This window comes from Dermochelys coriacea, chromosome 3, assembly GCF_009764565.3.
Source record: "Dermochelys coriacea isolate rDerCor1 chromosome 3, rDerCor1.pri.v4, whole genome shotgun sequence".
Lineage (NCBI taxonomy): Eukaryota > Metazoa > Chordata > Testudines > Dermochelyidae > Dermochelys > Dermochelys coriacea.
In genome coordinates, this window is record NC_050070.1 from 150079202 (window position 1) to 150105481 (window position 26280).

The following is a 26280-nucleotide window of genomic DNA, read 5'->3' on the forward strand; positions in this document are numbered from 1 at the left end:
ATCATAGGATGTTGGGGTCAGAGGCCCTTTGGGGATTAGCAGGCGAGGAGATAGCACCCCCAATCCCCCCCCCGGCCCCATGCATTTGGCTTTGGTTTGGAGCAAGCCCCGTTCACAAGGTGAATTCTGATTTTTTGAACACGTTCCCACAGGGGCTGACAAAAAGGGGAACGAATCGTGACTTGGGGCGAGGGGGGGGGGAAGGAAAAGTGAAAGCGGCTGGGGCCCTGGAGCGGATCCCCAGTTCCTGTGGCTGCAAGCGATTGCCAGCACCACACGACTCTGCGGACGGCTTTCGGAAGGAGCAGGCTGTGTGCGAATCGGAACGTCGTCTCCGCCCCCCCGCAGAATTAGGCCCCCTGGCAGAGGAGGGAGGGGAGGAGCTTGAAGCTGGGCGGGGCTTAGCAAGCTCTTCTGAGTCAGGAGCGGAGCTAGCCGAGCAGTGCCGTTGCAGTTGCAGAGGGAGGGCGAAGCGAGGCAGGGAGAGAAAGAGAGCGCTGGGCTGTGGCTCTTGCCTGACGTTCACGAGCGAGCGACAGCAAAGTGCAGCCAGACTCTCCGCCAAGAAAGGAGAGCGAGCCAGATCAGCACAGGAGGGAGCAGAGCAGACTAGGAGGAGCAGCTCTCCCTGTGCGCTGGGATTTGCTATTGGTATTAATTATTATTTTTACCCACTCGTTAATTTATTCCTCCCGCCCCCACTCTTACCGGCTTGGATTTTCCCTCCACTGCCCGGCCACTTTGGATTTTGAAAGCGGTGGAAAGAAGGAAAGGGATCCAGTCCCCACCCCCCGATCCCTCCCAGTTGCAGGGAGAACCGAACCGGGCCGAGCCAGGGATCCAAAGCGGGGATCAGCCCCCCTCCCCTGAAAGGAAACTCCAGCTTGGGAGCAGCCGCAGGAAACCAACCCGAAGACTGGAAAATGCATTGAAAACTTTCGGGCAAACTTTTTTTGTGTGCGCGCGCGTGGGTTTTTCTTATCTCTCTGAGGGGAAATCTGTTACAAATCGGTGCCGCTTGGAGCTTGGATTGTCCCTCCGGGGGTCGGATCGGAACCGGGCCGGACGGAGGAGGCTGAGCTTTGTGCAGGGAACAAGAGAGAGAGAGAAAGAGAAAGAGAGAGAGAGAGGAAAAAAAAAAAGCGGGGAGGGTGTCTGTTTCTTTGGCGATTAGAGAGCCGGGCTCATGGAGGGGTGAAACCCGAGACTGAAGAGTTCCCCCCTGGCCGCAAGCTTTGCAGAAATCGCCCAGGAGAGCGGCTCCGGGAGAGGGAAGACGAGGGCACGGAGGGGTAGAGAGAAAGGGAAGGAGACAGGCGGCCAGAGAGAGACACAGCAAAAGCTCAGCAAGCCACCCCTCTCCCCCGACCTGCTCCAGGAATCATGAACTTTCTGCTCACTTGGATCCACTGGGGGCTGCCGGCGCTGCTCTATCTCCACAACGCCAAGGTAAGGGGGGGGGGGGCTTTGTGTGTGTGTAGGGGGCTCCTTCTCCCTGCCAGGCGTGGTCTTTCCCCCCGCCTGCCTCTGCCACCGACCGTGCCTCGAGGCTGGGAACTCAGGGGTGCCCGTGGCAGAGCGAGCACCCCTCGCCTGCCCCGCGCCCAGGCTAGGTGTATGGAATTCACGTGTGCAGCTGTCTCTGCGTGCGTGTGCAAGGGCACGAGTGTGTGCAGTGCCGTGTGCCTCCTGCAGAAGTATCCCCAGACGCCGCACGCCCTCAGACAGAGGCAGACAGACAGACATCCGATGAAGTGAGCTGTAGCTCAGGAAAGCTTATGCTCAAATAAATTTGTTAGTCTCTAAGGTGCCACAAGTCCTCCCGTTTTTTTTTTTTTTTTTTTTTTTTTTTTAAGAGAAAGGTGTGTGAGCTACGGTGAACACACACATGCACTTTGAGTGTAGTGGCCATCAGGCACGCTTGTACTTGCGGGGAGAGGTCCGGGATTTTATGAGCTCCTGAAGGAGTCCCGGTTTCCCACTCGCTGCTCCGCCCGTGCCCACTCTCCTCTTTCTCCTGGGAATGGGACGGATCTGTTGCCTGAGTTTCGCAGAAGTTGGGAGCTTTATATGAAATTCACAGGCGGACATGATCCCCGTGCTTGGCCCCGTCATCCCTCCCCAGGCATGTAAGCGGCACGCTGACTTCTTGCATCAGCTTCTGGAAGCACCGTGCCTGGGCTGTAAGCCTCGTCCTCTGTCTCCTGACATTGCAAAAGGCTGTTTTGCCCTATTTGTCTTTAGTTAGATCTCTCGGGCATGTTACTGCCTGGCGCTCCGAGAACACCTCGCTGCTGGAAAAACAAATAGAGATCAAAGGAGACAGAATGGGTTCTGTATTTCATCCAGACTGATTTGCAAAATACATGTCCCCGTTGAGATTTCAAAACTCCGATTTCCCCCTTCTCTCCCTACTTTTACCCCAGCCTCCATGGCATTCCCAAGGATCGGAAATCGGTTTGGCCTCCTTAAAAAAAATACACCTCTTTGTACAAACCCTGTCTCTTTTTAAGGGAGTCAAGTGGGATGTGTTGCCAAGAGTTTTTAAACGGGTTAGATTGAGCATCCAGGTGATATGGTATAGGTTGGCCAGGTGGGCATATATTATAATTGGAGGGATAAGAAGAAGTTAGTTTTCTTCTGCCATTTGTCTTCAGGAATTTGGGGGAGGCCATCATCGAGGGCCAGGCCCTCCAGTGTGAGAATAAATACCATTTGTAAACTAACCTGCTGTTCACATTGTTTGCTCAGCACTGACACTAGAAGGTAACTCCTCAATTAGAAGCCATTTCAGATGTAACTGAAGTCTAGCAGGCATCACATGCTTTGTTGCTAGCCTGTTATAGTGCCACTTTCTAGGTGACAGCAGCAGATTAGCCTGCACTTGATAGGAAACCAGGCTTCCCTCCTATTGGAGAGTGTCATGTGCTAAGTTATGGTGATATCACTGTCCTGTCCTTGGCTAGTCTCATGTTAAGGTGGTTTTAAAAAAAACAAAAACAAAAAAACTTTGAAACCGACATCAGACAGAACCCAAGTCTGGCCATTTTCAGAACACAGTGCAAAAAGCCTTCCACAAAAGTCTCTCCTCACCAGAGGAGAATAATGACAAGGAACGAAAGAGACAGAGGGGAAAGGTAGGAACAAATAAGGAGGAATAACAGAGTGGCAGGGAAGAGGCATCCCTGCCTCACATAGTGTTGTGAGGATTAAGGCATTAAAGATTGTGAGATGCTCCTGCGATAGTACAGAGATGGGAGACCGACCAGTGCCTAGACAGACCGACCAGTGCCTAGACAGACCGACCAGTGCCTAGACAGACCGACCAGTGCCTAGACAGACCGACCGCCGGGTTCCTGCAAACAGATGTGAGTTCTGCCCTTATTTGTATGTTGGTCACCTACATACTACAGTGGTGGGAACATTAGAAATACTGGTGCTAGACAGATCTCACGTAGGCACCAAGGCGATGACCGTGGGCCTGGCATAAAGCATGACTCTGTGTCAGGACCCGAGGTTCGCGCTTTGATGATAATATTTTATCGCCACTGTTTATCAAGCAGTGTGCTGAATAAACTTATCTACCTAGCCAGGCATGCTGGGGAGAATTAAATAAAGCCTTGGCCCCGGCTCCCAGGAAAAGCAAGGTACAAGTAATGCAGTGCTGCTTTAATAAATGCAGAGAAGAGGGGCGGGTATTCCAGTGCCGCTTTAGTAAAGGCAGAATTATAATTACTCATTCTTGAGGCTGTTAGTAACATTATCACGACTTGCAGGGAGGCTGGGACATTGGGAAATTGTGAGTTGGTGGCCTGGGATGGGCGGTGCTGCTGCAGGTGTCCTGCTCTACTTGTGGGGAGTATCCTTTGTAATGATGGGGGGGGGGAAGAATGCAGTTAGAATACCCTCCCCAAATGTTAGCCAGCCCTCACCCTGCCACCCTGTCCCCACTGCTCTCAGGGTCAGGTTTGGCCAGTGGTTTGGGGAGAGGGTACATTGACTTTCCCACAGCCCCTTTTTCCTAGAAAACAGGAAAGCACAAACCGGCCCCATCATTTCTTTGTTCGATGGGTTTGATTCTAAACCGCAGCCTCCTAGGAGTGACCCCAGGGAGAGAATATCCTGGGAGCCCGAGCTCTTCCCTTCGTGCCCTGGAATGTGGAGAGACTTGGGTACACCAGCTGTATTTCCATAGGGGTCCGGCAGTGATCAGACACTGAGGGAGGGAGGGAAAGAGAGCCTGTGACTAGACTGTTAATGATCTCACACCAGCCAGGCTCCTGCTTTTGGTGTATCTATGAGCCAGGCCACACTGGAAACACCAGGAGAACTAACTTCCCCAGCCCCTTCCACGCTGAGTAGATGGGCCACAGCGGGTCACCTTCCCCAAAGCTGCTTTTCGCTCTTGCTCTGAGAACAAACTAACAGGATCAGGTCTTGGGAGCAAAAAAGGGGATTCCGCACTGCCATCCCAGCGGATCTCTAATTCTTGGACAAACCTAGATTCTCTTGCCCCATTCTGCTCTGTCTCAGATGTCCCCATGCTGTCTGCCGGCAGCTTGCAGGATTACTGACCTCTCTCTGCATGTACAATGGGGAAAGGTTGCAGTAAAGCCTCCCCCTTGCGTAGAAACCTCTGAGAAGAATTTCTAGCGCCTAAGACTGAAAGTGCCTTAACTCCCGTCCCAGAGTCCCTCCCAAAGTGGCTGGATTGTTTGTTCCAGCCCCAAACAGTTACAAAGCTCTTTTAATGAGCCTGCAGAGATTAGGGGGAGGGGAAGGAAGAGAAAGGGTTGTGGTGGGGGGAACGATTGAATTAACCTTTTCTCTTCCTCAAGAGAATAACTTGGTTCGCATTAGAACTGGATCCCTCAGCAAAGCAGACAGGAGACAGAGAAGCTGCAGATACAGACAGGGTGAGTCAGGAGCTGACTCTGTGTTGGGGAGTATTTATCTGATTTCAGACCACAAGTTCTCAACAACCTGCAAATAGCACAGAGCACAAAAGAAGCTTCTTCTTATACAACCCCTACCCCAAGGCGATATACCTGCCACCAACTCAGGGACTGCATCCATGCGACAAAAAAAGGTGGAAAGCAATCATATTACGGAAGTGATGAGTAGTTCCAAAAGCCAGTAGAGGAGAGAGAGCCCAGGCAGCATGACCTTCAGGCTCCCACCGAAGGGCACTGGGCCTTGTCCCCTGAAGGGCTCTTCTGCTTTTATTTTCCAGTTGCCCCTTCTGTGATACATAGCCGCTTGGTCTAATGTGAGGCAAGCTCCCTTCCATCCAAGCAATGCTGCCTCAACAGACGGGCTCCGTGGGTAGCGGTGACTGGAAAGGGAAAAGTAGTGAGAGAAATACGCTAGTGGAGCAGGGCCTCTAGGGAGGCATTGTATTATTAATAATTCCAGAAGCCGTCCTAGATCCAAAGGCAAGGAGTGGAGGGCCTGCTGTGAAATCACCTTCTTTCCGGGCCAGTTGGTAGTCAGGAGTGGCATGTGGGGTTGATTTCAGGCAGGCACAGCAATCCAGTTCAGGTGAATTCCCAGACTGTTGAATGACTTTTAACATGCTTGCAGACTTCATTAGCTAGCAGTTTGCACACACGCTCCCACACCTTGATCACAGTAGAATCATGGGTTAGAGTTTGGTTACTTCCTAGAATGGGTTTTAGCTGCTGCTCCAAGTGCTGGTTGTGGGATGGTGGGTTCTGCTGAAGAATGAGCTAAGGGATGTGTTGCAGGTGAGGAGTGAAAATGTGCTGCTTACACCTGTTTCCTGACAGCTGCCGGTGACATGGAGGGCATGTGGCAGGGGAGGCCAGTGGCCCCAGAAAGCGAGTAGGCACAGCTGAGCTGTAAAGGTGTTTCCAAGCCAGTTCTCAGTAGCGGCCAATGGTCATGCTGTGCCTGATTCCAAGCCCTACCCTAACAGTACTTTTGTGCCTTGTAGATTGAACAGACTGATCTGGCTGGTGATTTCCTTCCTTCGCTAGGGCACAGCTGATGCTTTTTTGTCCCTTTTGGCCCTTGGTCTTCAGACATGGGCTGGTTCTGGAGGGCTGCTGCAGCCTCTGCCTCCTCCATTTTGTTTGTGCTGTTGCAGTGACCTTCACCCTTCAGGAATGACAGTGTTCCTGGGAGTCCTCTTTTAAAGCTGATATCACAGCCCTAACGCCGAGCGAGGGCAGAGGGCTTCTCTTCCCCAGTGGGGAATAGACCCGTAACTGGGTGACTGAAGGCTGGATTTGCATATTAGACTTAGGGCCAGGAGCTTATGTGCTTCAATGGCATTGGGAGGCAGATCAGCAGAACCTTAGCTAGAGGGAACTATACACAGGCCCTGGGGAATAATTGGCAGAGGGGCTTCTTCTCCTGCTTTGGAAGCTCCATCTCCTCCCTCCTCTTAAAGCTGGTGGTGCTAGGTTGTTTGTGGGTCTGTGTGGAAGCATATAGGTAGCTGATCTATTTGGCAGGCCTGCCATTGTCCTGGGCTGGATGGCTCCAGTCCCGTACCCGGCCATTTGTGAGATGACAGTGATTATTCTTTTTAAAAGCCTAATACGACCAGTGATAAATAATATATTGTGTTTCTATACCACCACTCATCCCAAAGCACTTTAATACAGCTCCACTGAAATGCAGCTGTCTCTGGAGTGGAGGATATGTAGATGGCAGCACATTGCACAAATAGTGAGTGAGTGGGTGTTTTTGGTCAAGGACAGAAGGGTGAAGTCTGCCTTCTGGAAAATGCCATCAGAGTTATAATGCTCACACGAAGCAGACAGGAGCTGGGTTTTTAAGGTCTCACCTGAAATATAAAACGGTTCTCTAATAAAACACTGTAATGCTTTCTCTCCATCTCTCCCTCTGGTTAGTTAGTTCCATTAATGCCTGTGTCAGCTACTCAGAAGTGTCTCTTGTCACTAACAGCAGGAGGGTTTTTTTTTGGTTAGGAAGTGTGACAGAGGGAGCTCTGGGGCCTAGTCTTGGTTCTGTAGCACAGACGCTCTGGCCCAGATCTGTGGCCCCACTGTGCTGTGGTGCACAATGTCCTTCATGCCGGGGGGAGTGGGAGGGAGCAAGGGTAGTTTTGGGCAGAGACTATGTGAGGGAGTGATGTAACAGTTAATCACTCTGACAGAAAGCCAAATATCGACACCCAACCATCGCCACCACTTAGCAGCAAACATGGTAAGAGCAGAGACGACCTTTCAAACCATGAGACTTTTCTCACCCTCCTTCCCCCCGCCACATAATGCCAGCTCAAATGATTTACCTTTATAATAGAGACTAATTTAGGAGCGAGAGGGGAGGTAGAAAAAATAGGGCTGTTGTCCCTTTAAAAGCAGTGCCCAATCCGTCTGCACTTGCTAGCCTGCTTTGTAACCTAGGCCCCTTTTTGAAATACCTTCCACTAACTTTCCTTGGAACATGAACGTGGACAAATCTCCTAGCGTATTTGTCATGTCAGCGTTAGAAGGTCACCAATGTTGTTTTTCTCCCCCGCCCAGATTCCCGCTCTGTTTTTCGACCTTAATAATTCGAAATGCCTTTGAGCAGTTAATTTCTCTGTGTTCTTTTTTAAAGTGATGTTGCACTAAACCAGATTCCCACCCACTCCACTCCCAAGTGCCCTCTCTGCCTCTCTCACGCACACACACGCTGGGGTGAATTGCCTTTGCCTGGATGCTGTGTCTCTGCTCCCCCCCCCCCACTCCTTTTTAAGCCCAGGCCCAAGGTGTTATTTTTATTTCATTTTCTTCTGCTCTGGAGGAAAGAGAAGACAAAGGTTTCTCTGTGCTTGTCTTGCGGTCACATGGGGTGGGGGGAGGGGGGAACATTTCCCCTCAAAGCCGCAAAAGCCTTTACTAATAACTTCTCCCCGCATGCAACACTTCTCCCTGTAAGGTTGTAACAGGGAAGTCAGACATGCTCCTTTGTGGCGGCTTTATTTTCCGAGGGAAGAAGAGGGTTGGGATGGAACTAGGGGGCTGGAGTGCATCCAAAGGCTACACTAATGCTCCAAAACACTGTTGCTTCCACTGGCATTGTTACCGCAGCATTCTGGAGCTTGAGGGTAGAATCCTGGGAAGCGGCTCAGCTCCCTAACCACCCCTGGGGACAGGATAATGACTTTGGGTTTTGACTAATTTTCTATTATCTTTGCAGTTGTCGCAGGCCGCTCCGACCCTTGGGGATGGGGAGAGGAAACCCAATGAAGGTAAGTGGCTTGCCTCTTTCTTCTCAACAGCTACAGGGCTTACAAGCAATTAGGAAGCGCAGAAGCTCTGGGAGGTGGGGAATGGGGTGCTTTGGGGGAGACATTGAGCCAAGCTGCTGGGAAGATCCTGAGGACCAATACTGCCACCTTCTGGAAAGCAGGAGCAAAGTGTGCATATGGAGGCGGGGGAGGGGGGAGGAGAAGAGAATAGGACTTGAAATGTGAGACACCAGATTTAACCCTTTTGTGGCTTCATACTAGTCAGAACTGCTCTTTAACTTGGAAAGCTCTTTTGCGAAACAGGTGGGCCTGTCTGAAGAGCAGACTTTTCCCTTTCTTCATCTTTTCTGGAGACATAGAGGGACACTGGCTGTATCAGTCCAATGGAACATATGCAGAGATACTTATGAACCCGTTGCAAATTTCCCAGAATGCCAAAAAAAACCCCCAAAAAACCCAATTTACCAAAAGCTGAGTGGCTATGAATAGTTCCCTAATGTCACAGGAAGGAGTTTGTCATCTTTGCTGCCTGTCTCCCTCTCCTCTTTCCCATGCGCACTCACTGTGCCCTGCTCAGTGATAAGATCTGATCATCAGACAAAGGACCAATCAGCACCTGGATCTTCCTAAGCCAGTAAGATAGCTCATCTTAAAAAAATAAATAAGAAGAAGAAGAAGAAGCCAGGGCTAATTTTCCAGACTCTCAGCCAGAACTCTTAGAAGGAGGAGAGGGTTGCACTATATAGTGACAAACCTAAAACACTTTTGCTCTGTTTGAGCTAGCAGGCCTCGAGAGTGTATTAGAGGTACCATAGCCCAGTTAATTCAATTCGGTTCATTGCTGGCAGTCTAGTACCTGGTTTCAGAGTAGCAGCCCTGTTAGTCTGTATTTGTATTCGAATACAGTCTAGTACCTGTGGGGGTACTAGATAAAAGGAAGTGAGACCTTGGTACTTTTCAAGTCATTGCTATCTCAGATAACTCCAGCTGCTCGAAGGACTATAATGGGTAGTAAATCAGGTGTTTGGATGGAGGGCTGAATAAATCTGGGTATAGACTAGAACCGCAGTAGGCACCGAGCTAGCAGATGGCAAGCTTTGGTAGCCCACTTCTGACTTGTGGGACCCCTTATATTTTAATGGCTCAGCTTTCTCTCTGTAGTTCTTGATTCAGACTGGGGATTACAGCGCTGTGGACTTTGGAGCAGTAGGGTGACTTCTGTGCCACATCTCAGACAGGGTTACCATTCTTTTCCACCTTCATGCTGGAGAAAACCACTGTCATGCTGGCAATGGTCATCCACGGCCCTAGTTTGTCTTTATCCTCATCTAGATTGGCATGGCCTGGCAGGTTGTGACCTTTGGTGTTATTCCCACAGAAGGGCAGCAGGGGGCTCTAGCAGTGCACCTAGGGACTGAACCCCTCCCTGCCACACTCAGTTTCAATTTCAATAACTTTATTGGCATGACAAGCCATAGGAGAGTTGCCAGAGATTTCCAGCAGGCTGGATTTGTTACAAGGTGTCCATTTTGCATTGTCATCCATTTCTGGTTTGCTGGCAGACTGCCCCGTGAACAGTGAAGGGCTCATTGACTTCAGAGGAAGCAGGATTGAGCCCACTGCAGGGCTCATTTTGGTACCCAGACCCTCTGCTAGTAGTAGAAATGAGTGGCAGCTAATACCCTGGTCTGTGCCCCCTTTGTGCTCCCATCCATCTTACTGATGAGAGGAGGAGTTCAACGGTGCCCGTTGTCCTGGAGGGTCTTACTTTCCACCCACTCCTGGTTCCACATCACAAGAATGGTGATGGGAAGGGAAGAGAGATTGGTCTATTGATTGGAGCAGGTGGACTAGGAATCAGGACTCATAGGTTCTATTCCTAGTTCTGCGATGCAAATATGTCTATGGTTAGCTCAGGGTACTAGAAATCACGAGTCATGTGTTATCTTCCTAGCTCTGCTTCTAATTTGCTACGAGACCTTGGGAAGTCAGATCCCATTCCTTCCACCTTGCTCCCTTCCCTGTGCCTCTGTTTCCCCCTCTGTGAAATGGGGTGATAATAGTCAGCTACTCTACAAGGGGAGTCATACAGCTTCATGTTTCATAAAGGTCCTGGGACGAAAGGTCATTTTGTTTCTTTGGCCTCTTCACTGACCCACCCACTTCAGCCAGGATTACATCTGGGGACCTGATCCAATTTGGGGACTATCTGTAATGATAGACCTAGCCCCCCTGCTGCTCAGATATCCTTCCACATGATTTTGTGGCCCAGGCTGTTGTAGAGAAGCCAGACAAACACTCTTTGTTTGCTCCATGAGAAAAGATTTTTCGGTATAAATAAAGGAAGCCACCAGCTCTTGTGGCTGCGCTTTTTATTTTTAAAAGAACAGTATGTATATATAGCTGCTCAGCCAATGATGGGCACAGCAGTGAACCAATCACAGACCCATTCTGTGAGCACCACCCTCTTTTTAGCATGTTCCTCTCCACCACTCAGCTGCAAATTTGGGCTTGATCCTGCTAATTATTGAGCACCTTAAACTCAAATAAATCAATGCATCTAGCGAGATCAGCCCCTTTGTGGACAGGATATTCTGATTTAAATTTGGATACAGATTCCCCTCCCCCTCTTCAGAAGCTGACACATGCTCCTGAAAATAATTTTTCATATTCAAACACAAAAAACAGCAGCAAGTAAAGGCTGCGGTTTCTATTGGAGATTTCTTCTGTGAACATTCTGGGTTTGGCAGCACCCTGAATTCCCAGCAGTATGGTCAGGGCACTGCTGAATGTGTAAGGACTAGAGACTTTACAAATGAAACAAAAGACTCTGCAAAGGAAACTACACATGCAGTTTTGAAACCAAACTATAGACCACAGTCACTGGCATGATCCAGCAGCTTGGTGCTGTTCTGGCAAAGCAGTGTATTTGAAATCCACCAATAAATCTGGCCTTAGAAATGGAATCGCCTTCCTTATGTTGCCAATAACCCCTTAAGTTATAAAAAAAAAAAATGAATTTTTAAAAGCCAAGTGTATTTTTTCACCATTTATGCTGTTGGTTTTCCCTTCTGACACACTCAGTTTGGACAATGGAAGCAGGCTGGTCAGTTTCACTTTAGTTTCTAGTCAGTTTCAGTTTCTGCCTGTTGTGACTAGATTAGCACATGCAGTAGTGTTTGGTTCGCACATGTAGCCAATCCTTTCCCCCCCTCCCCCCCGCACGGATCCATCCGCATTTTTATCCCAGACTTATTTGTATTGCAACAGTTCCCAAATCCTTAACACTCGGAGGGTGTGAATAATCAGCAGTGTGCTTCCATGCCTGTCTCTGGGCCTGCATAATTTCCCAGGAGCTAAATTGTTTAAACCTACTGTATAGAGATAGTCTCTTTTTAAGGTTAAGGTCACCCTGAAAGGGAACAAGAAGAAGGAAGTGACAGAGACAAGACAGGGAAGGAGATGAGAGGCAAGCTTGCCAAGGAGAGGGGGAATGACTCTTCTGGAGGAAGAATGCTAGGTCTTGCCGGTCACATTTCCCTTCCCTGATCCACTTTCCCTTTTAATAGGCGCTTGTGCTCTCTGACACTTTCAATTCCTAAACAGATACTCCTCCCACTCGCACCTGCTGCCAGCAGTACTGTGACACTCTCAGCTCTGCATGACCTAGAATTAACTTTCAACAATTAACTGTGGGCCCTGAGCTCAGAGCCCTGCAGCTTTTATATTTTTGTGGCAAAGTAACCTTTATGCTAGTTTGTCACAGGTTCAGGCCACTCCAGAAACGCTTAGTAGAGACCATTTTTTCCATGATGCAAGCAGTATGTGCTTATCACATGGGGTTATCGACCTCTCTATTACAGGACTGTGTGCATACAGTGCAGGCGTATCATTCTAATGCAGAACAGCACAAGCCAGCCACTGTCTTCCTATGCATACACTCTCCCTCTGCTCTTTGAAACTTCCTCTCTAGAACTCATGCTGGACTATAGGGTGCCATGCGTTTGCTATCCGCAGAACAGGGCTTTTTATGTGTATTCATCTATCATCTCTTTAAATCTCTCCACGCCTTGACCAAGCGATGAGATCAATCTTTGGCACCAGATAGGGGAGCACTGGGAAACACTTGTGAAATCAGAGAGGGTCCCAGCACCTGATGTTTAGTTAGCTTGGGTACAGAGAGTGACAGGGAGGATGTAAAGGCAGATCTGCACCCCACTCCACCTCATTCTGGTATGTGGCCTAGTTATTACCCTGGATGCTGAGAGGTGACTTTGATTCCTCCACTCCACGGCTGACCCTGGATTTCCTGGGCTGAGAAACTGTGGTATTGCTGAGAGGTTCCGGGGAATTAGAACTCTGGCAAATGTCGTGAACAGACAGTGCAGTGCTGCAGAAGGTGACATATTGGAACGGATGCTCTGGATCTGACAGGCACGCTCTGGGTGGGTGGACAGGAGGATGGAATGGGGGAGGGACAGCATGGAGGAGTGGGAATGCACTTTTAATGATTCAAACCCATTCTCCTTCACCCCAAGAGAGCTTCTGTTCCCAAAGATCATCAGGGGTGGAGTCTGTCCCCTCTGTTCTGACCTTTTGGGAGTCACTTCCCATGTTAGCTTTTGGCATTCCCAGTGTCCATTGGATAAGAATTTGACACTTTGAATGGGGTGAAAGATAAATCCTACCAATGACTCACCCTACCCAAAACCGTCTGTTTCAGCATCAGGTGCTTTTTGGCTGAGCTAAGGCATTTAGTGGCAGGAAGTCCAATGGAGTGTGTCAGATAACAGGGGAGGCAGGTAGAGGAGGCATCGGGGCCAGGTGACTTAGATCAGCCTAGACAGTTATCTTCTCACTTCCACCCTTCCGCTGCTACTCAGAAGCAGCGTCTAATTCAGGCAAGAGCCCCCCTTTCCCTAAGGAGTTAACAGGATAACTGGGAAGTTAATTTGCACCAGTGGGGGCCCCCTCAGCTTGGTGGGGTGAAGATGAGGGACTCTGTACTGCAGAAGCAGATCAGGGCAGCAGGGCCTCAGCAAAGGGCAGAGGGATCAGTAATTGCAACTGCTTATCTCATTTTAAGGGGAAGGTGTGAGTGTTCCCAGGCCTAGCTGCTGTTAATTCATTCCCTCTCTCTCTCTCTCTCCTTCCCACCTCATAGTTATCAAGTTCCTGGAGGTCTATGAGCGCAGCTTCTGCAGGACAATTGAGACCCTGGTGGACATTTTCCAGGAGTACCCTGATGAGGTGGAGTACATCTTCAAGCCATCCTGCGTACCCCTGCTGAGGTGTGCGGGCTGCTGTGGTGACGAGGGCCTAGAATGTGTCCCCGTGGAGGTGCACAATGTCACCATGGAGGTGAGGGCATGGCTGGAGAATGGGGGTAGCAGAGGGGAGGATGCCTCCTGCCCTTGGGCATCCCCTGAGTCACTGTAACTTGCTTGCTCTGAGACAGCCAAGGAGGAGAAGCCTTGTCTGGGAGGGAGGCCTCCACAAAGAAGGCAGATGGGCCTCCCCTGGAGTCTTGGGGAGGGGAAAGGGGGGTAGTCAGTCTCGCTTCTAGCCATAGGCTGGTGTGATGAGACATTGCTTCAGGGGTCTGATCTCCCATGGCCGCACCAAGCAGATTTAACAGGAGTTGCTTCCGTTTAAGGTTAAGGGGAGAATCCATTTTCTGGGTCTTTCAAGTGGAGTTAACTTGCTAGCCACAGACAGAGAAGCTGCATTATAAAGGGAGCGCTTCTAATGACTTCCTGGTGTGATCTCGGAGGCTGGGTAGGGAATCTTCCCAGCCCCTTGTTCCACATTAACTCTTGCTTTGGTATTTGTATCAGGCAGCACTTGCTCCTAAGGATACTGAGTGTAGTGTGAAAGAGGATGCCCTCTCTGAACTCTCTCCCCTGGAGAGCATGTCAGGTCAGCCTTTACCAGCAGCGCTGGGGATTTGGGCCATTAGCTCCAATGGCCCAGCAGGGGTGGGAAGGGGCTCTAAGAAATGCTGCTTCTGCAGTGTCAAGTGGAAAAGTCTCTGTGCCTTTCTCGCTTTTGTTCTGAAACTGCTGAATTTAGTGCTCAGGAAAGTCAGAGGTCTGGCCGTGCGGGCGAAGGCCAGGCGTCCTGACGGAAAGCTCTCTGTGAAAGCATTCCCCATATAGATCAGCCACTGCACCTCCGCACTGGCCAGGTTCCTGCCTCTCACCCCCACAGCAATGCTGATGCCCTGAGCCTGGCTAGCACTACCTCTGCTATTCCAATCCTGGGCTCCCCATACACAGTTCCTCACTCCTGACCTGCAGCCTTTCCCCACCCCCGTTCCAGCCCTGGGCCCCTCAAGCAGAGACTGTAAATATTGCAGTGGCTTTATGGTATAGACAAGAGACCACATGGGACTATGTTAACACCAAACACATTCATTATACTCATGACCTGAGCCAAATTTGACGTTCTGTGTTGAGAACCTTGCAGTATTATTTATATTGGCGCAGCAGCTCAGGCTCCAATCAGGATCGATGACCCGTTATGCTGGGTGCTATAAATAGGGACGCATGTTTCTTCCTGCCCCTTCACACTGGACTCACCATAGCTGATCGATGTGCACATGCATTGAGGAGATCAGCAGATCTCTGTTGGAAGCACCAGTGCTAGCATCCCAGCTTGGTTTTGGGCTCAGATACCACCATGATGAGTGCAGTATAAATATAGAGGGTCAGATCTGTGGCTTAAGTAACTTCGCTGGAGCTGCACTGATTGACACCAGCTCAAGAGCTGGCCGTACAGGGGTGATTCTAGTGCTGAGTGCTGGAATCATGGCTCTGCATCATTGAATGGTTCACGTCTTGCTACGCAGTGGCTTTTATTCTGCGTGAGCAGCCTGGGCAGAGTGGGCGACTCGGGATCAAGAGTTTGCTCCCAGAGCCTTACACCTGGAAGGCACCAGTTTGAATCCAGGATGGGGCAGGAGCTCAGAAGTGGGCTGTGGAATCTTGGTTTAAATGCCACTCGTGTTGGTAGGGACTGAAATTTGTCTCCAGTTGAGGGCAGTTTTGTGGCTGCTATGAAATCGGCTGTTTTCTTGTCGGTCTTAGAGGGGCCGGATACTGACGAAGCAAGTGTCGACCTTTAGAAGTGTCACTAGGGGAGAAGTCTATGGACAGGGCAGCATGGGGGAAGCTTGCACAGCTGCCCTTGCTCCTGTAGCAGCATCCAGGGCTGTCACTCTGCACTTTTCACCAGCTCCAGCTCCACTTCACATCTGAAAAAATAAAGCCCTAGGCTGAGCTTGGTGCTGCTTCCTGCCCGGCAAGCAAAGGGCTCCACTGACCGGGGGATGCGCCTGGAAGCACCATTAGGAGCTCTGGTGCTCTCCTCAGAGAGACAGCGGGGGGGCCGGGAATGTTTCTTCTGTCTGTGCTTCTTGGCAGAGATGCAGATCAGCCCCGACTGGCCCATGATTGTGACTCTCTGTGTCTTTCCTTCCAGATAATGAGAATTAAACCCCATCAGAGTCAGCACATAGTGCACATGAGCTTCTTACAGCACAGTAAATGTGAATGCAGGTGAGGATGGAGCCACGCTGGGGATCTCCAGAGCACCAGCTGCCCTCAGAATGCACCTGCCCATGGGGAGCTGGCCTTTCCTTTTTACTGGCATTGGGGGTTAGGGACCCTGGCCTGGGGCTGCAGGTCTGCTCCAAGCTGGTTTGCAGAGGGGCAGCTGGGCTGGGGAGGAAAGGGTCCTTCGCTAATGATGTCACCACCTTTCTAGAGACTGCTGGGCGGCTGGAGGAGAGTACGGGGGAGGGCCGATGATAGCCCATGTCCCGGGAAGCCCTGTGGCTGCCAACGGGTTGCAAATGGAGGACAAACCCCTCCAGGGAGGCCGCTCAGCCAGTCGGGATAGATGGGGCCTATGTGCAATGTGCCGAGGGCACAGTGCTGGGACTGCTGTCGTTGGGGGGGGGGATAAGGCAGGGCTGGGATGGTGAAGGGGAGGACAGAACAGTAAGGGCCTGCCACTGGCTCCCTTCTAAGCCAGCATTTGTTCTCTCTTGCCCCGCAGACCAAAGAAAGACGTCAAAGCTAAACAAGAAAAGTAAGTGACGAGCCGTTTCCTCCTTTTTCTTTTGGTGGTTGGCTGGTGATTTATTTCCCCCTCTTTGCTCCTTTGACAGCAGGAGATGCTCAGATTTAGGCGTTGTTTCTTTAATAAACAAGTGGTGCTATTAGGGGGTTATATCCTGAATCCATTCCAGGAGGACACAGAAATCCAGTTGTGGTGGTTCTTCCTTCTTATTCTAGACTGCAGGAGTCTGCTCCCTGCCTGACCCCACATGACAGGGGCTCCATGACACGTTACATAGAGCATCAGAGAAATCCTGGAATGGAGTTCAGTGCCATTCAGGAATGGATTCTGGTGCAGCACCAGGGTGTTGCTGTGGTCACTGGCAATCGCTGCCTTTCTTTTTCCTGCTGTTTTGGTGAGAGCTTGCTGGCTTCTTTCGCATCAGCTTGCATAGAGATTCTTTCAGCAGCCAGACTATCCATCTCAGCTTTGGTTCCTGGCAGGGCCTCTCTCTCTCTGAACAAGAGCCGCGCTTGGCCTCAGGAAGAGATTGCACTCGAGGCCTGGTGGAGGGAAGGCGAACACTATATGGGGTTGGACACTGCTCATTGAGAGGTGGGTGGGAGAAGGAAAGGAGCCATTTTAACTTGCCTAGCAGCATGTGGGAATGTTCCTGGCAGAGGCTTTAGCGAGAGGTAGAATCTCGGTCAAACTTGTGGATTTGCTCGGGCGGCACGGAAGGGGTCAGGGTAGAACCTTTCCAAAAACGGTCACGAAAATTACCCTGACGCCATCTGCTCTTGGCGACGATAACAGACAGGGAGGAACGAACGATCCTGCGCTCACCCAGCACAAATCAATACATAAAGAGGAAAGTGCGACCCCTCCCTGGGAGCGGGAGAGCTGGACTGCACGTGGCTGGGGTAGCGGTTCTGCACAGTGCCAGCGAAGGAAGTGATGGAGCTGGGGCATGGGGAGATGAGGCAGAAAGAGAGAGAAAGAGAGAACACCCTCCTGGTCAGCTGTGCAGCCAGAGTTGCTTCCCATCTTCCCTGGAATTCGGCTCATGGTTCCATCAGGTTTCTTCTCTCTGGACTAGTGTGTGCAGTGGTGGTTCAGTCCGAGTGACTTTGTGCTTTGAAGATGTGAGAGAGCTGGGGCTGTGTGAGCGCTGGTGCTGTAGGGGGTGGGCGAAGCAGTCGGCCTGCTCCCCTCTGTTTGTGCAGCATTCCCTCTCCGCTAACCTGACCCCCAGCACCTCCCCTTCTCTATGCCATTCCTGCACGCTAGCGACAGTTTGGTTTGGGTCGGGCTGAAGTCTATGTTGTGCTTGATGCTTCCATCCGTCCCCCCACCCCCCGAGTACATTTGTCCTTAATGTCTCTCTGTAGCCCTCAAGGCGTGGAAATCTCCCCCAAAGGACCTTTCCTTTCCCCCACTCCCACCCCATGACTCTCCTTGTGTTCCTGGGATGTTCTCTTTGCTCGCAGCTAGGAGAAAGTTTGAAAGGAAATGAACACTCAGTTGCTGGTGCCAGCAAACAGGCTTGAACAGGGCCCAAGAAACGCCCTGACAGTTACCCTCAGGGTCCTTCCGCCCCCTCTCCTAGCCCTTCTCCACCCAGCCAAGGTGGACTGAGCTGGGGAAGGGAGGAAGGAGGCAGAGCTGGGGAGGAGGAGGGCTTTGGTGCAAGGACTCACTCGACTGACAAACTCTGGGACTTTGTCTGCTGTCTGTGTCACGTGTGTCCCTTGCGCTGGTGCTAGTGCAGCTGGAGGGGTAGAGCAGGCTGTCCCCCTGCTCTGCCATCGGCAGCCAGATCTGTGCTGGCTCCTCCCAGACCCGCCTGCCAACCAGAAGCGATGGATGGATTTGGAAGAAGAAGGTGTAAAATGAGTCAGTCTCTTGGCTCCGTCCGCTCCTCTCTCGGGCAGCGCCAGGTGGAATGGGGAGGGGGAGGTATGAAAACTGCTTGGCTGGCAAAGAGAGGTCTGTTTCCCCTCCCAGGTGTCAGAACTAGGTTAGGCCTCTTCCTCCTTCATTCAGAGCAGGTAGGAAGCTGCCAGTGGGTGGGAGCCCTGGAGCTCCCAGCCATGGGCTGACAGTCAGGAGCCAGCCAGCAGCAAGGATGAGCAAGTGAGTGACTCAGGTTCTGACTCCTCCTGCCCCGCTGCTCACCTGCCTGCAGGAATCACTCACTCGATCTGCCCATGCAGTCGCTGCAGCAAAGGGAAACAGGTTGGGTGCCCAACATGCATAGTGCTGCAAGTCCTCCCCCCGCAAGTAAGCAAGCTACTGCCTATGCCAGGCTGCCCCTGGCTGCCATGAGGGCAGTGGGTGTGGGGCGAAGGGCTGGGAGAGCTTTGACCAAACACTTTCAACTCCTTACCCCTTAGTAGCAAGGCTCGCATGGCAAAGCTTTAACACAGGACCCCTTCCCTCAGGGAAACCCCTCTGCCCTCACGGGGCAGCTTCCGCAGCCTGTCCCAGCACGTATTAACCCTGGCCCGGCTGGTCACCGCGGTGGAATTCTCTGCAGCACCGACGTTCCCTTTGGATGGCGATGCATCTGGCACATGGGGCGGTGCTGGTGTTGCAGCTTGCCCTGCCCATCTGGGCATGTCTGGACTCAGCCCTTTAGTTTATCAAGGAGGAGGGGAGTTGCTCTGTTCTGGTTTCTTCTTGTCAGTCAGTGACGGACGCTCTGTTGCCGGCCCTCCCAAAGTTTGGGCCACACTTACTGAGTCTCTCTGTGCCCCTCCCCCACCCGGAAAGCCCTCCTACCCTTGAGGCAGTAGCAGCAGGGCAATAGGATGCTGCGACTGGTCCAGGCTGCCTTTGATTTAAAGGGCTCTCTGCCCCTATGGTTGGGGTGGCGAGCGTGAGAAAGCCAGTGCGAATGGTGTGATGAGCACATCATCCCAGAGACCAGTTCTCCGGCCCTGCCCTGGGTGTTTCCCCCTCCCCCCAATGGACACACATGGCTGTATTTTTTTCCTTTCGGTTTTCTTCCGTTCTCTCTCTCTCTCTCTCTCTCTTCTGGTTTTTTTTTTTTTTTTTTTTTTGGTTTTTCTTCCAGAAAATCAAAGCGAGGAATGGGGAAGGGGCAAAAGAGAAAGCGCAAGAAAAGCCGGTACAAACCGCTCAGCTTGTACGTTTGTGTCATGTGCTCGTAGACTCTGTCCCAAACCAATCAGCCCGCTTGCAGCACACTCAAAATCTCCCCCCTCCCCTCCGAATCACTGGTTGGCTCCTAGTCCTGCGGGGCAGCACTGGTGGTGGCACAGCTCTGGCACTGGGCAGGGGTAGCACAGCTCAGGGCAGGTGGCTTTTGCTTGCTTGGCACCTCTTCTCTTTGACGAGCAGCTGTGGTTGTTTCCAAGGGCACAGGAACGTGGTGGCTGGGCGGGCTCGTTGCACTGTAATCACTCCTTACAATGCGCCTGTGCGATCCCCCTTCCCATCTTGGCTTCTGTCCTCTGCCAGTCCCTGCGGCAAGGCGGGTGACAGGAGACTGGTCTCAGCTGTGCATGCGTGTGTGCATGTGCGTGTGTGTCTGATGAAAACACAAGCCTAGGGGAGTAGTGGAAGGCTGGGTAACTTAGGGGGGCTCTCTGCATCTGCTGGATTTGGTGGCTTCTCTCTCTCTCTTGCTCTCTCACTCTGATTCACGCAATTCTGCATTGTAAATTCACACCCTTTCTCTTGATAGTCTCTCAGGTGGCAGGTCTGGAGTGGGCTGGGGTCTTAAAGAATGAATAAAATCCCCCAGTCCCCAAGGAAGGACAAGTCAAAACTCGACTGTAGCAGCAAGGGGTAGGGGTCTTCTCTCCCCTCACTGCACAGTTGAGCCCTGCTTGCCTCTCCAGGGGAGGAGAAACCACAGGGGTTTAACCGACTAGCTGCTGGCCTCTTTGTAGCGTGGATATTCCATTTCAGGGGCCCGTTGCTAACACAGCCATGGTCAGGGAGGTTCTCTCACCTCCTTGTCCCCCGTGCCGATTGGACCCAATGCGGGATTGGTGAATACCGTGCTGAGAGCCTGTTTTCTGTCTCTTTACGCTAACGCAAGTGGGTGTTGTCGCAACTAGGTTCCGGGCCTGTCGGAGCGCTGCCGTGCGAATCCGTCAGCCAGCGACGCTCCAATGGGGCCGTGTGGGAGCTACGGGGAGGGGGCAGGGGATTGCTTGGATGTGTAGGGTGTTGCATGTGTATTTTCTTTCTGCTGAAGCGCTGTAGCTTAGACTTCTTTCCTTTTGCCTTTTTGCAGTCACTGTGAGCCTTGCTCAGAGAGGAGAAAGCACTTGTTTGTACAAGATCCCCAGACCTGTAAATGTTCCTGCAAATTCACAGACTCACGTTGCAAGTCGAGGCAGCTTGAGTTAAACGAGCGCACTTGCAGGTTTGTGTCCTGAAGGATGAAAGAGAAACACCCAAAGAGAGAGAAAGAGAGAGAGAGAGAGAGGGAGCTTGCTTCCTGCTGGCTTCTGGCACCAATGCTCTGTGGTCGCTCCTTTCCTCTGTACTAAGGGCCAGGGATCAGAGGGACACCTTGCAATGGGAAGGGGACAGCGTTTACCGTTTGTCACAGGCTTGCTGTGAGCTTCGAATGCGCTGGCAGGGATCGGATGGGACACTCCCACAGACGGGGCGTTTGGGGCCAGCGTACCCACTAGCAGGACACCCTGGTGGATTTTGTGTTGCTGAGTTAAGCAGAGAATGAGCCTGTAACCCCACATACATCCCAGTGTACGTACTGCCCATTGGTTGGTTTAGGGAAGGCACATGGCTCCTCTTTCGCACTTAGATTAGACTCCCCCTTTTGCATAGACAATGTATCCCTTGGTATATTTGGAGGGTGACTCTTTCACACCCCTCTGGAGGGACTGGAAACAGTCCAGGAAGTCCTCCCTTCCCCTGAGCCCTTCCCCACGCACCCCTAGGGCCGGCGGTTCTTCTGACCCTCATGCTCCTAAATGCCAGGGAGAGAACTCTTGGCCTATGGTGTGCATACAGCTCCCTACATGCCCTAACAATGAGATGAGAGCACGTGAGGCTGTGCCACGAGACATGGTGTGTCTGTGGGTGTGTCTGTCTATAGTGTACACAAGGCAGGGTCACTGTTTCTGGCTGCATGTATGATGGGACTACAGAGAGACAGTGTGGTCTGGGTCCATCCAGCTGTCTATGCTGCGTGCGTGTTTTCAGCCTACTTACGTCTTCTCTATCAGTCATAGCTATAGCTGGAGACAGACCTGCATAGAAACTGTGGGCCAGATCCTCAGCTGGTGCAAATCAGTGTCGCCTCATTGACTTCAATGGAGCGATGCTGATTGACACCAGCTGAGGATCCTGCTGGTGTGTGTGAGAGAATCTCTGTATAGATGTGTAAAAGGAACTGCTAAGGACCAGCCTATGGCAATAAATTCCAGCCTCGATTCACAAAGATTCGTTTCCCATAAGAGGGTGTCAGGCTGTTTCTGTTTGGGGGTGAAGAGGGCAAGTGGCTATGAAAATGAGGGTCCTGTGTGGCTAGTGGCTGGAAGCTGAGGCATCTTATCCCCTGCCTGGTGGTAGTTTTGTGGTTGACCAGCATCCGTGTATTACAACCATCCCTGGGAGTGAGGTGCTGACACCCCGAAAGCATCGTGTCATCCTGCTTTGTGCCAAACCCCGGGAAGCCCAGACTTCTGGCGCTGCCAGGGCTTGTGAATGCAGAGGAAATTTTTTTTTGTGGGGGCAGGTGTAACCTGAGTGGGAGAGTGACTGGTGCTGTGGGCAGAGCTGAGCCAACCCTTCTTGAGTTACAGAGAGTGAGACCAGACAGCTCCCTGCCCTTGACCTTTATCTCCCACCATCTCCCTCCCCCTCCCAGGAACAGCTGGAAATCATCCCCTCAGAATTCAAAGGTGGGAAATATTCCCAAGTGAAAAAAACAAAACGAAAAACCCTTCCTGGCTCGAGGGTTTATTAGTCTTTCTTGCCAAGCCCTCCCTGTGGTGGGGTGAGTGGCATGGTTAGAGGTTTCCAGAGCCAGTGCATTGGCCGGGAGCGCAGGATGGAGCCATGGGAGCGGGTGATTTAGCTGTTTCCGGATTTAAAGCTGGTTAAGCTGAAGTTCCTCCCTCTCTCCCCGCTGGAGTTTCTGAAGTTGGGCCCTACGGGGCAGGGTCAGCTCTCGTTTCTCCTGCTGCTTCCACAAGTGGCTGCCGCTGTTCTCTGGCACTAACCCCTGCTCGCAGCAGCTAGTTGAATGAGACGCACTTTCCTTTCATCTTCTTGCCTGCATGAGACTGTTTTGGCTGCACTGCTTCCAAGGGGAACCTCAGGCAAAGTTGGGAGCTGGGCTGTGGGGAGTGTCTCTGCATGGGTCGGCCAGTCCCTGTGCACATGAGTTGGTGTGGGAGTGTGAGAAGGGGCAGATGGGAAGCAGGGTGGGTTTGAAGGCTGAGGAGGGAGAAGGTGCTTTTCAGCTGTAATTCTGTTCCTAACTCACCCCCAACCTAAGAACCCAGGGGACTGTGATTTGGCTGGGTTGATATTCTCAGTGGTTTTCTCCCTCTTTTAGTACAGGACAAATCACTACCTGGGTCCCTGCGGTGCCTTTGGCTTATCTCCGCAGAGCCGCAGTGTGGTCTTGAACTTCTCACTGCCTTCCCTGCCACACAAATGTAACCTCTTTTCTCCCTCTCGTGCCCAGCAGATGTGAAAAGCCGAGACGGTGAGCAGCAGAGTAGAAGGGGGAGCAGCCCTGTTTCTGGAGCTTGGTTTCTCGCCTGGATGGGAAAAGAAAGAAAGAAAAAAACAAAAACCCTAATCCAAATGCACCCTAAAATGAAGGATCGGTAGAGCACAGCACTTTCAGTACGGACGATGGACTCCGGAAGGAACATTCCCCGAGGCACCCGCCGCACAGGATTCACCTTTGGGTTTTGACCTGTTTTATTTTATTTTTTTTTCTTTTCATGCTGCTAAATAACAGAGCCAGGAAGACTATAGGGGTGTATTTTATGGGATTCCCATACAGACGTATATGTAGGTATAAATATATATATACATACATACATACATCTATATATGTGTATATATATTTTAACCACATCTGTGTGTGTGTGTGTGCGTGTGCGTGTGTGTGTCTACGTACACACACTGAATTTTTTTAACATTGCTAATGTTATTGGTGTCTTCACTGGATATACTCGACTGCTGTGGACACAAGCGGGCTACTTGGGGCATAAGAAACAAGTTGAGGCGGGACTTTAATGAAAGCGCTGGGTGTAGCCTTCTTAACTCTGACTCGTGCGGCCGCCGCTGTTTCTTTCTTGCGTGGGCTGTTCCACAAACCCCTTTCTCTTCCCTTGTGCCGAGGAGGAGAAGAGCCAGAGAGGAGGGGCAGGGGATTCCAAAGAGCGGTGCCTTGGGGTTTTATGGGTCAAAGGTCAAGGAAATGGATTGGCACGCTGGGCCCTCTACGTGGTTGAGGATTCTTTTCCCCCTCCTTCCTTCCAACCTTCGCCCCTACTCGTCTCACGACCTGCCTTGCTGGGACACGGGATGTCAGTGTACATTTTGCGTTGATTTGACTTGCTGTAGAAACTCTGCCGAGGGTAGAGTCTGGCCTTAAGGATGGTGGGCAGCTGACGCACGAACCCTTCCCCTTGAGGAAGTATCCCAAGAAACTAGATTTCTCGCCCTGGTGGCTGCAAAATGACAGATGGGCCTGCAGGGCGCTGAAGCAAGAATGGGGACCCGAGCATAGCCAGACAGCACGGTCTGCTCTCCTCATGCACAGTGCTGCCACTGAAGAGCGTCCAAGATGCGGATGGAACATTTCTGGAAAGGGATATTAATCAAAAGTATATACACAGTAGGGGTGTGTATGTGTGTGTGCGTGTGTCTGTATATCTAATTATCTGTACTTATTATATATATACAGCAAAGATTTTCAAAAGTGCCTAGTGATTTGGGGTGCTTTCATTTTTTGGGTGCTTCCTATGAGGCCTGATTTTTCACCTCTTCTCGAAATACCAGGCCTCTTTAAGGAGACTCAAGTTGGGTATCCATCACCTCAAATCACTAGTCTCTTTTGAAATCTTGGCCATCTCTCTCTATATCTGTAATATGCACCAGAATGCGCGCACACACACACACACACACACCCACACACACACACACACCCACACACACACACCAATGAGTGTTTGTATGTCTATGTGGATATATATAATCCAGTTCTGTGATTAAAAAAACAATAATCAAAAGGATACTTGGTTTGTGTTAGAATGCTGCCAGCCACCACCTGCAATTGAACTTTCAACGCCTAATAATGTACCAAATGAAAGCGTCCCAAAAGACAAGGCAGTCTAAAAACAGACTCACCACAAGTGACTACTAACCACTAGGAATTCCCCAGCCAGCTGGTGGCTTTCAGGAGGAGGAAAAAACGCGGGTGTGCCTGCATCCATCATGTGTATATATTCACGCTGCATCGTGCTCAAGACAGAAGCTTCTGAGGTGGGAAGAGAAAGTGTTTTATATACTTATTTAATATCCCTTTTTAAATTAGAAATTAAACATAATTTAATTAAAGAGTAGGGATTTTTCAGTATTTCTTGTTAATATTTAATTTCAACTATTTATAAACCATACCTCCTTTTTTTTTAACTGATTGTGTATAAGTTTAACCCTTCTATGCCCCAACCCATCTCCCCAATTGTTGGCAGACTCAGTAGCATGTTCTAGGTAGTTATTTAATTGAGTTTCTCTAACAGACACCCCTACACATTCCTATTGAGACAAGGGTTAGATATACATCTACATACTATATATATATTTGGCTGTGTGTGTGTGTGTATATATATATATATATGTCTATGTATATGTGTGATTCGGATTAAATAGACGCTACGATTTTTTTTATATATGTAAAAAAAAAAAGGAACAATAGAAAATTCTACATCCTGAATTTCTCCTTTTTTAATTTTAATATTTGTTATCATTTTATTTATTGGTGCTACTGTTTATCTGTAATAATTGCGGGGAAAAAGATATTAACAATACATATTGTGTCTAGTGAATTTTTTCAAGATATTCCGTAGTACATATTTATTTTTAAACAAACCAACACAAAAGTACAGATATATCTTAAAAAACAGCTACAACGATGACAAACTTTTTTTTGTATTAAAGAATTTAATTCTGATCTTGATTTTCTTTGGCTTCTCCTTCTGCTTTGCATCCTGTTTGTTCTTCCAGTGTGTAAACAGACCCTCTTGTGTTGCCTCGAGGTGAGAGAGCACCTGGGATTCAATGGTTGGATTCTGTGATTTTGTTCCCAGCTTTAAGAGGAGACTGTTGTCTGGTGGCTTTGAGCAAAGGAGACTAGGGGTCAGGACTCTTGGATTCTCTTCCTGGCTCTGGTAGAGGAGAGTTGTCTAAATGGTTAGAGCACAGGACTGGGAGTCCGAAGACCAGCAGTCTACTTCTAACTCTGCCACTAGTATCAGGATTGAAGCCCCATTATACTGATGGAGTAGAAACACAGAGGCAGATGTGATCCTAATGGTCCTCAATGAACTTACTATTTAAGAAGATGAGGAGAGAGGGAGACATTTTAATAAACGTTTTATTGTATTACATCAACACAACACTATCAGCAATGGCTCAGCCAAGCCATGGTCGTCATGTTCTGGTACCTCTCAGTGTCTCACTTTACCCCTTTGTAAAACGGGGAGAATGATATTGACACACCTTTGGTATCCACTGATTAAAAGCACTTAGCACATGCCAAGTAATGTGCTAAACCACCAGCGTCCTTTTTCCATTCTTCCTCAGCCATGGAGGTGGGTGTATCAGATGGACTAAATCCTCTGGTTGTCCTGGAGGTGAGTGTATTGGATGTGGGTTGTCACCCATGGGTGTGGGCATATTTGACATGATGTGCTAGCATTGAGGGTATTAACAGAGCCCATTGAACATAGACCGTGTTG

The 26280-nt window shown here is 50.4% G+C and overlaps 1 protein-coding gene across 5 annotated transcripts; it reads left to right on the top strand.

Moving 5' to 3' along the window:
* The first annotated feature begins 412 nt into the window (after nt 1–412).
* Nucleotides 413–25493, top strand: VEGFA (vascular endothelial growth factor A). 5 transcript variants are annotated; one of them, XR_006280164.1, is made up of 9 exons: nt 428–1449; nt 8176–8227; nt 13392–13588; nt 15710–15786; nt 16289–16321; nt 19371–19442; nt 20562–20693; nt 22995–23407; nt 24163–25493. XR_006280164.1 is itself a non-coding variant. In XM_038396107.2 (8 exons), the coding sequence occupies exons 1-8, from the start codon at nt 1384–1386 to the stop codon at nt 23014–23016; spliced, it is 651 nt and encodes a 216-aa protein (XP_038252035.1). In that variant the 5' UTR covers nt 428–1383; the 3' UTR covers nt 23017–25493. The 5 variants fall into 5 exon arrangements, 4 of the variants coding, with proteins under 4 accessions (XP_038252038.1, XP_038252035.1, XP_038252036.1 ...); XM_038396107.2 differs by having other exon boundaries at nt 22995–25493; XM_038396108.2 differs by having other exon boundaries at nt 19371–19424; nt 22995–25493.
* Nucleotides 25494–26280: the final 787 nt, after the last annotated feature.

Bases quoted from the DNA above. Each gene is read 5' to 3' on its own strand.
- VEGFA (XM_038396107.2), top strand. From the start codon at position 1,384: ATGAACTTTCTGCTCACTTGGATCCACTGGGGGCTGCCGGCGCTGCTC. The intron at 8,228-13,391 runs GTAAGTGGCTTG...CCCACCTCATAG, and splicing joins GGAGAGGAAACCCAATGAAG to TTATCAAGTTCCTGGAGGTC. The intron at 13,589-15,709 runs GTGAGGGCATGG...CTTTCCTTCCAG, and splicing joins TGCACAATGTCACCATGGAG to ATAATGAGAATTAAACCCCA.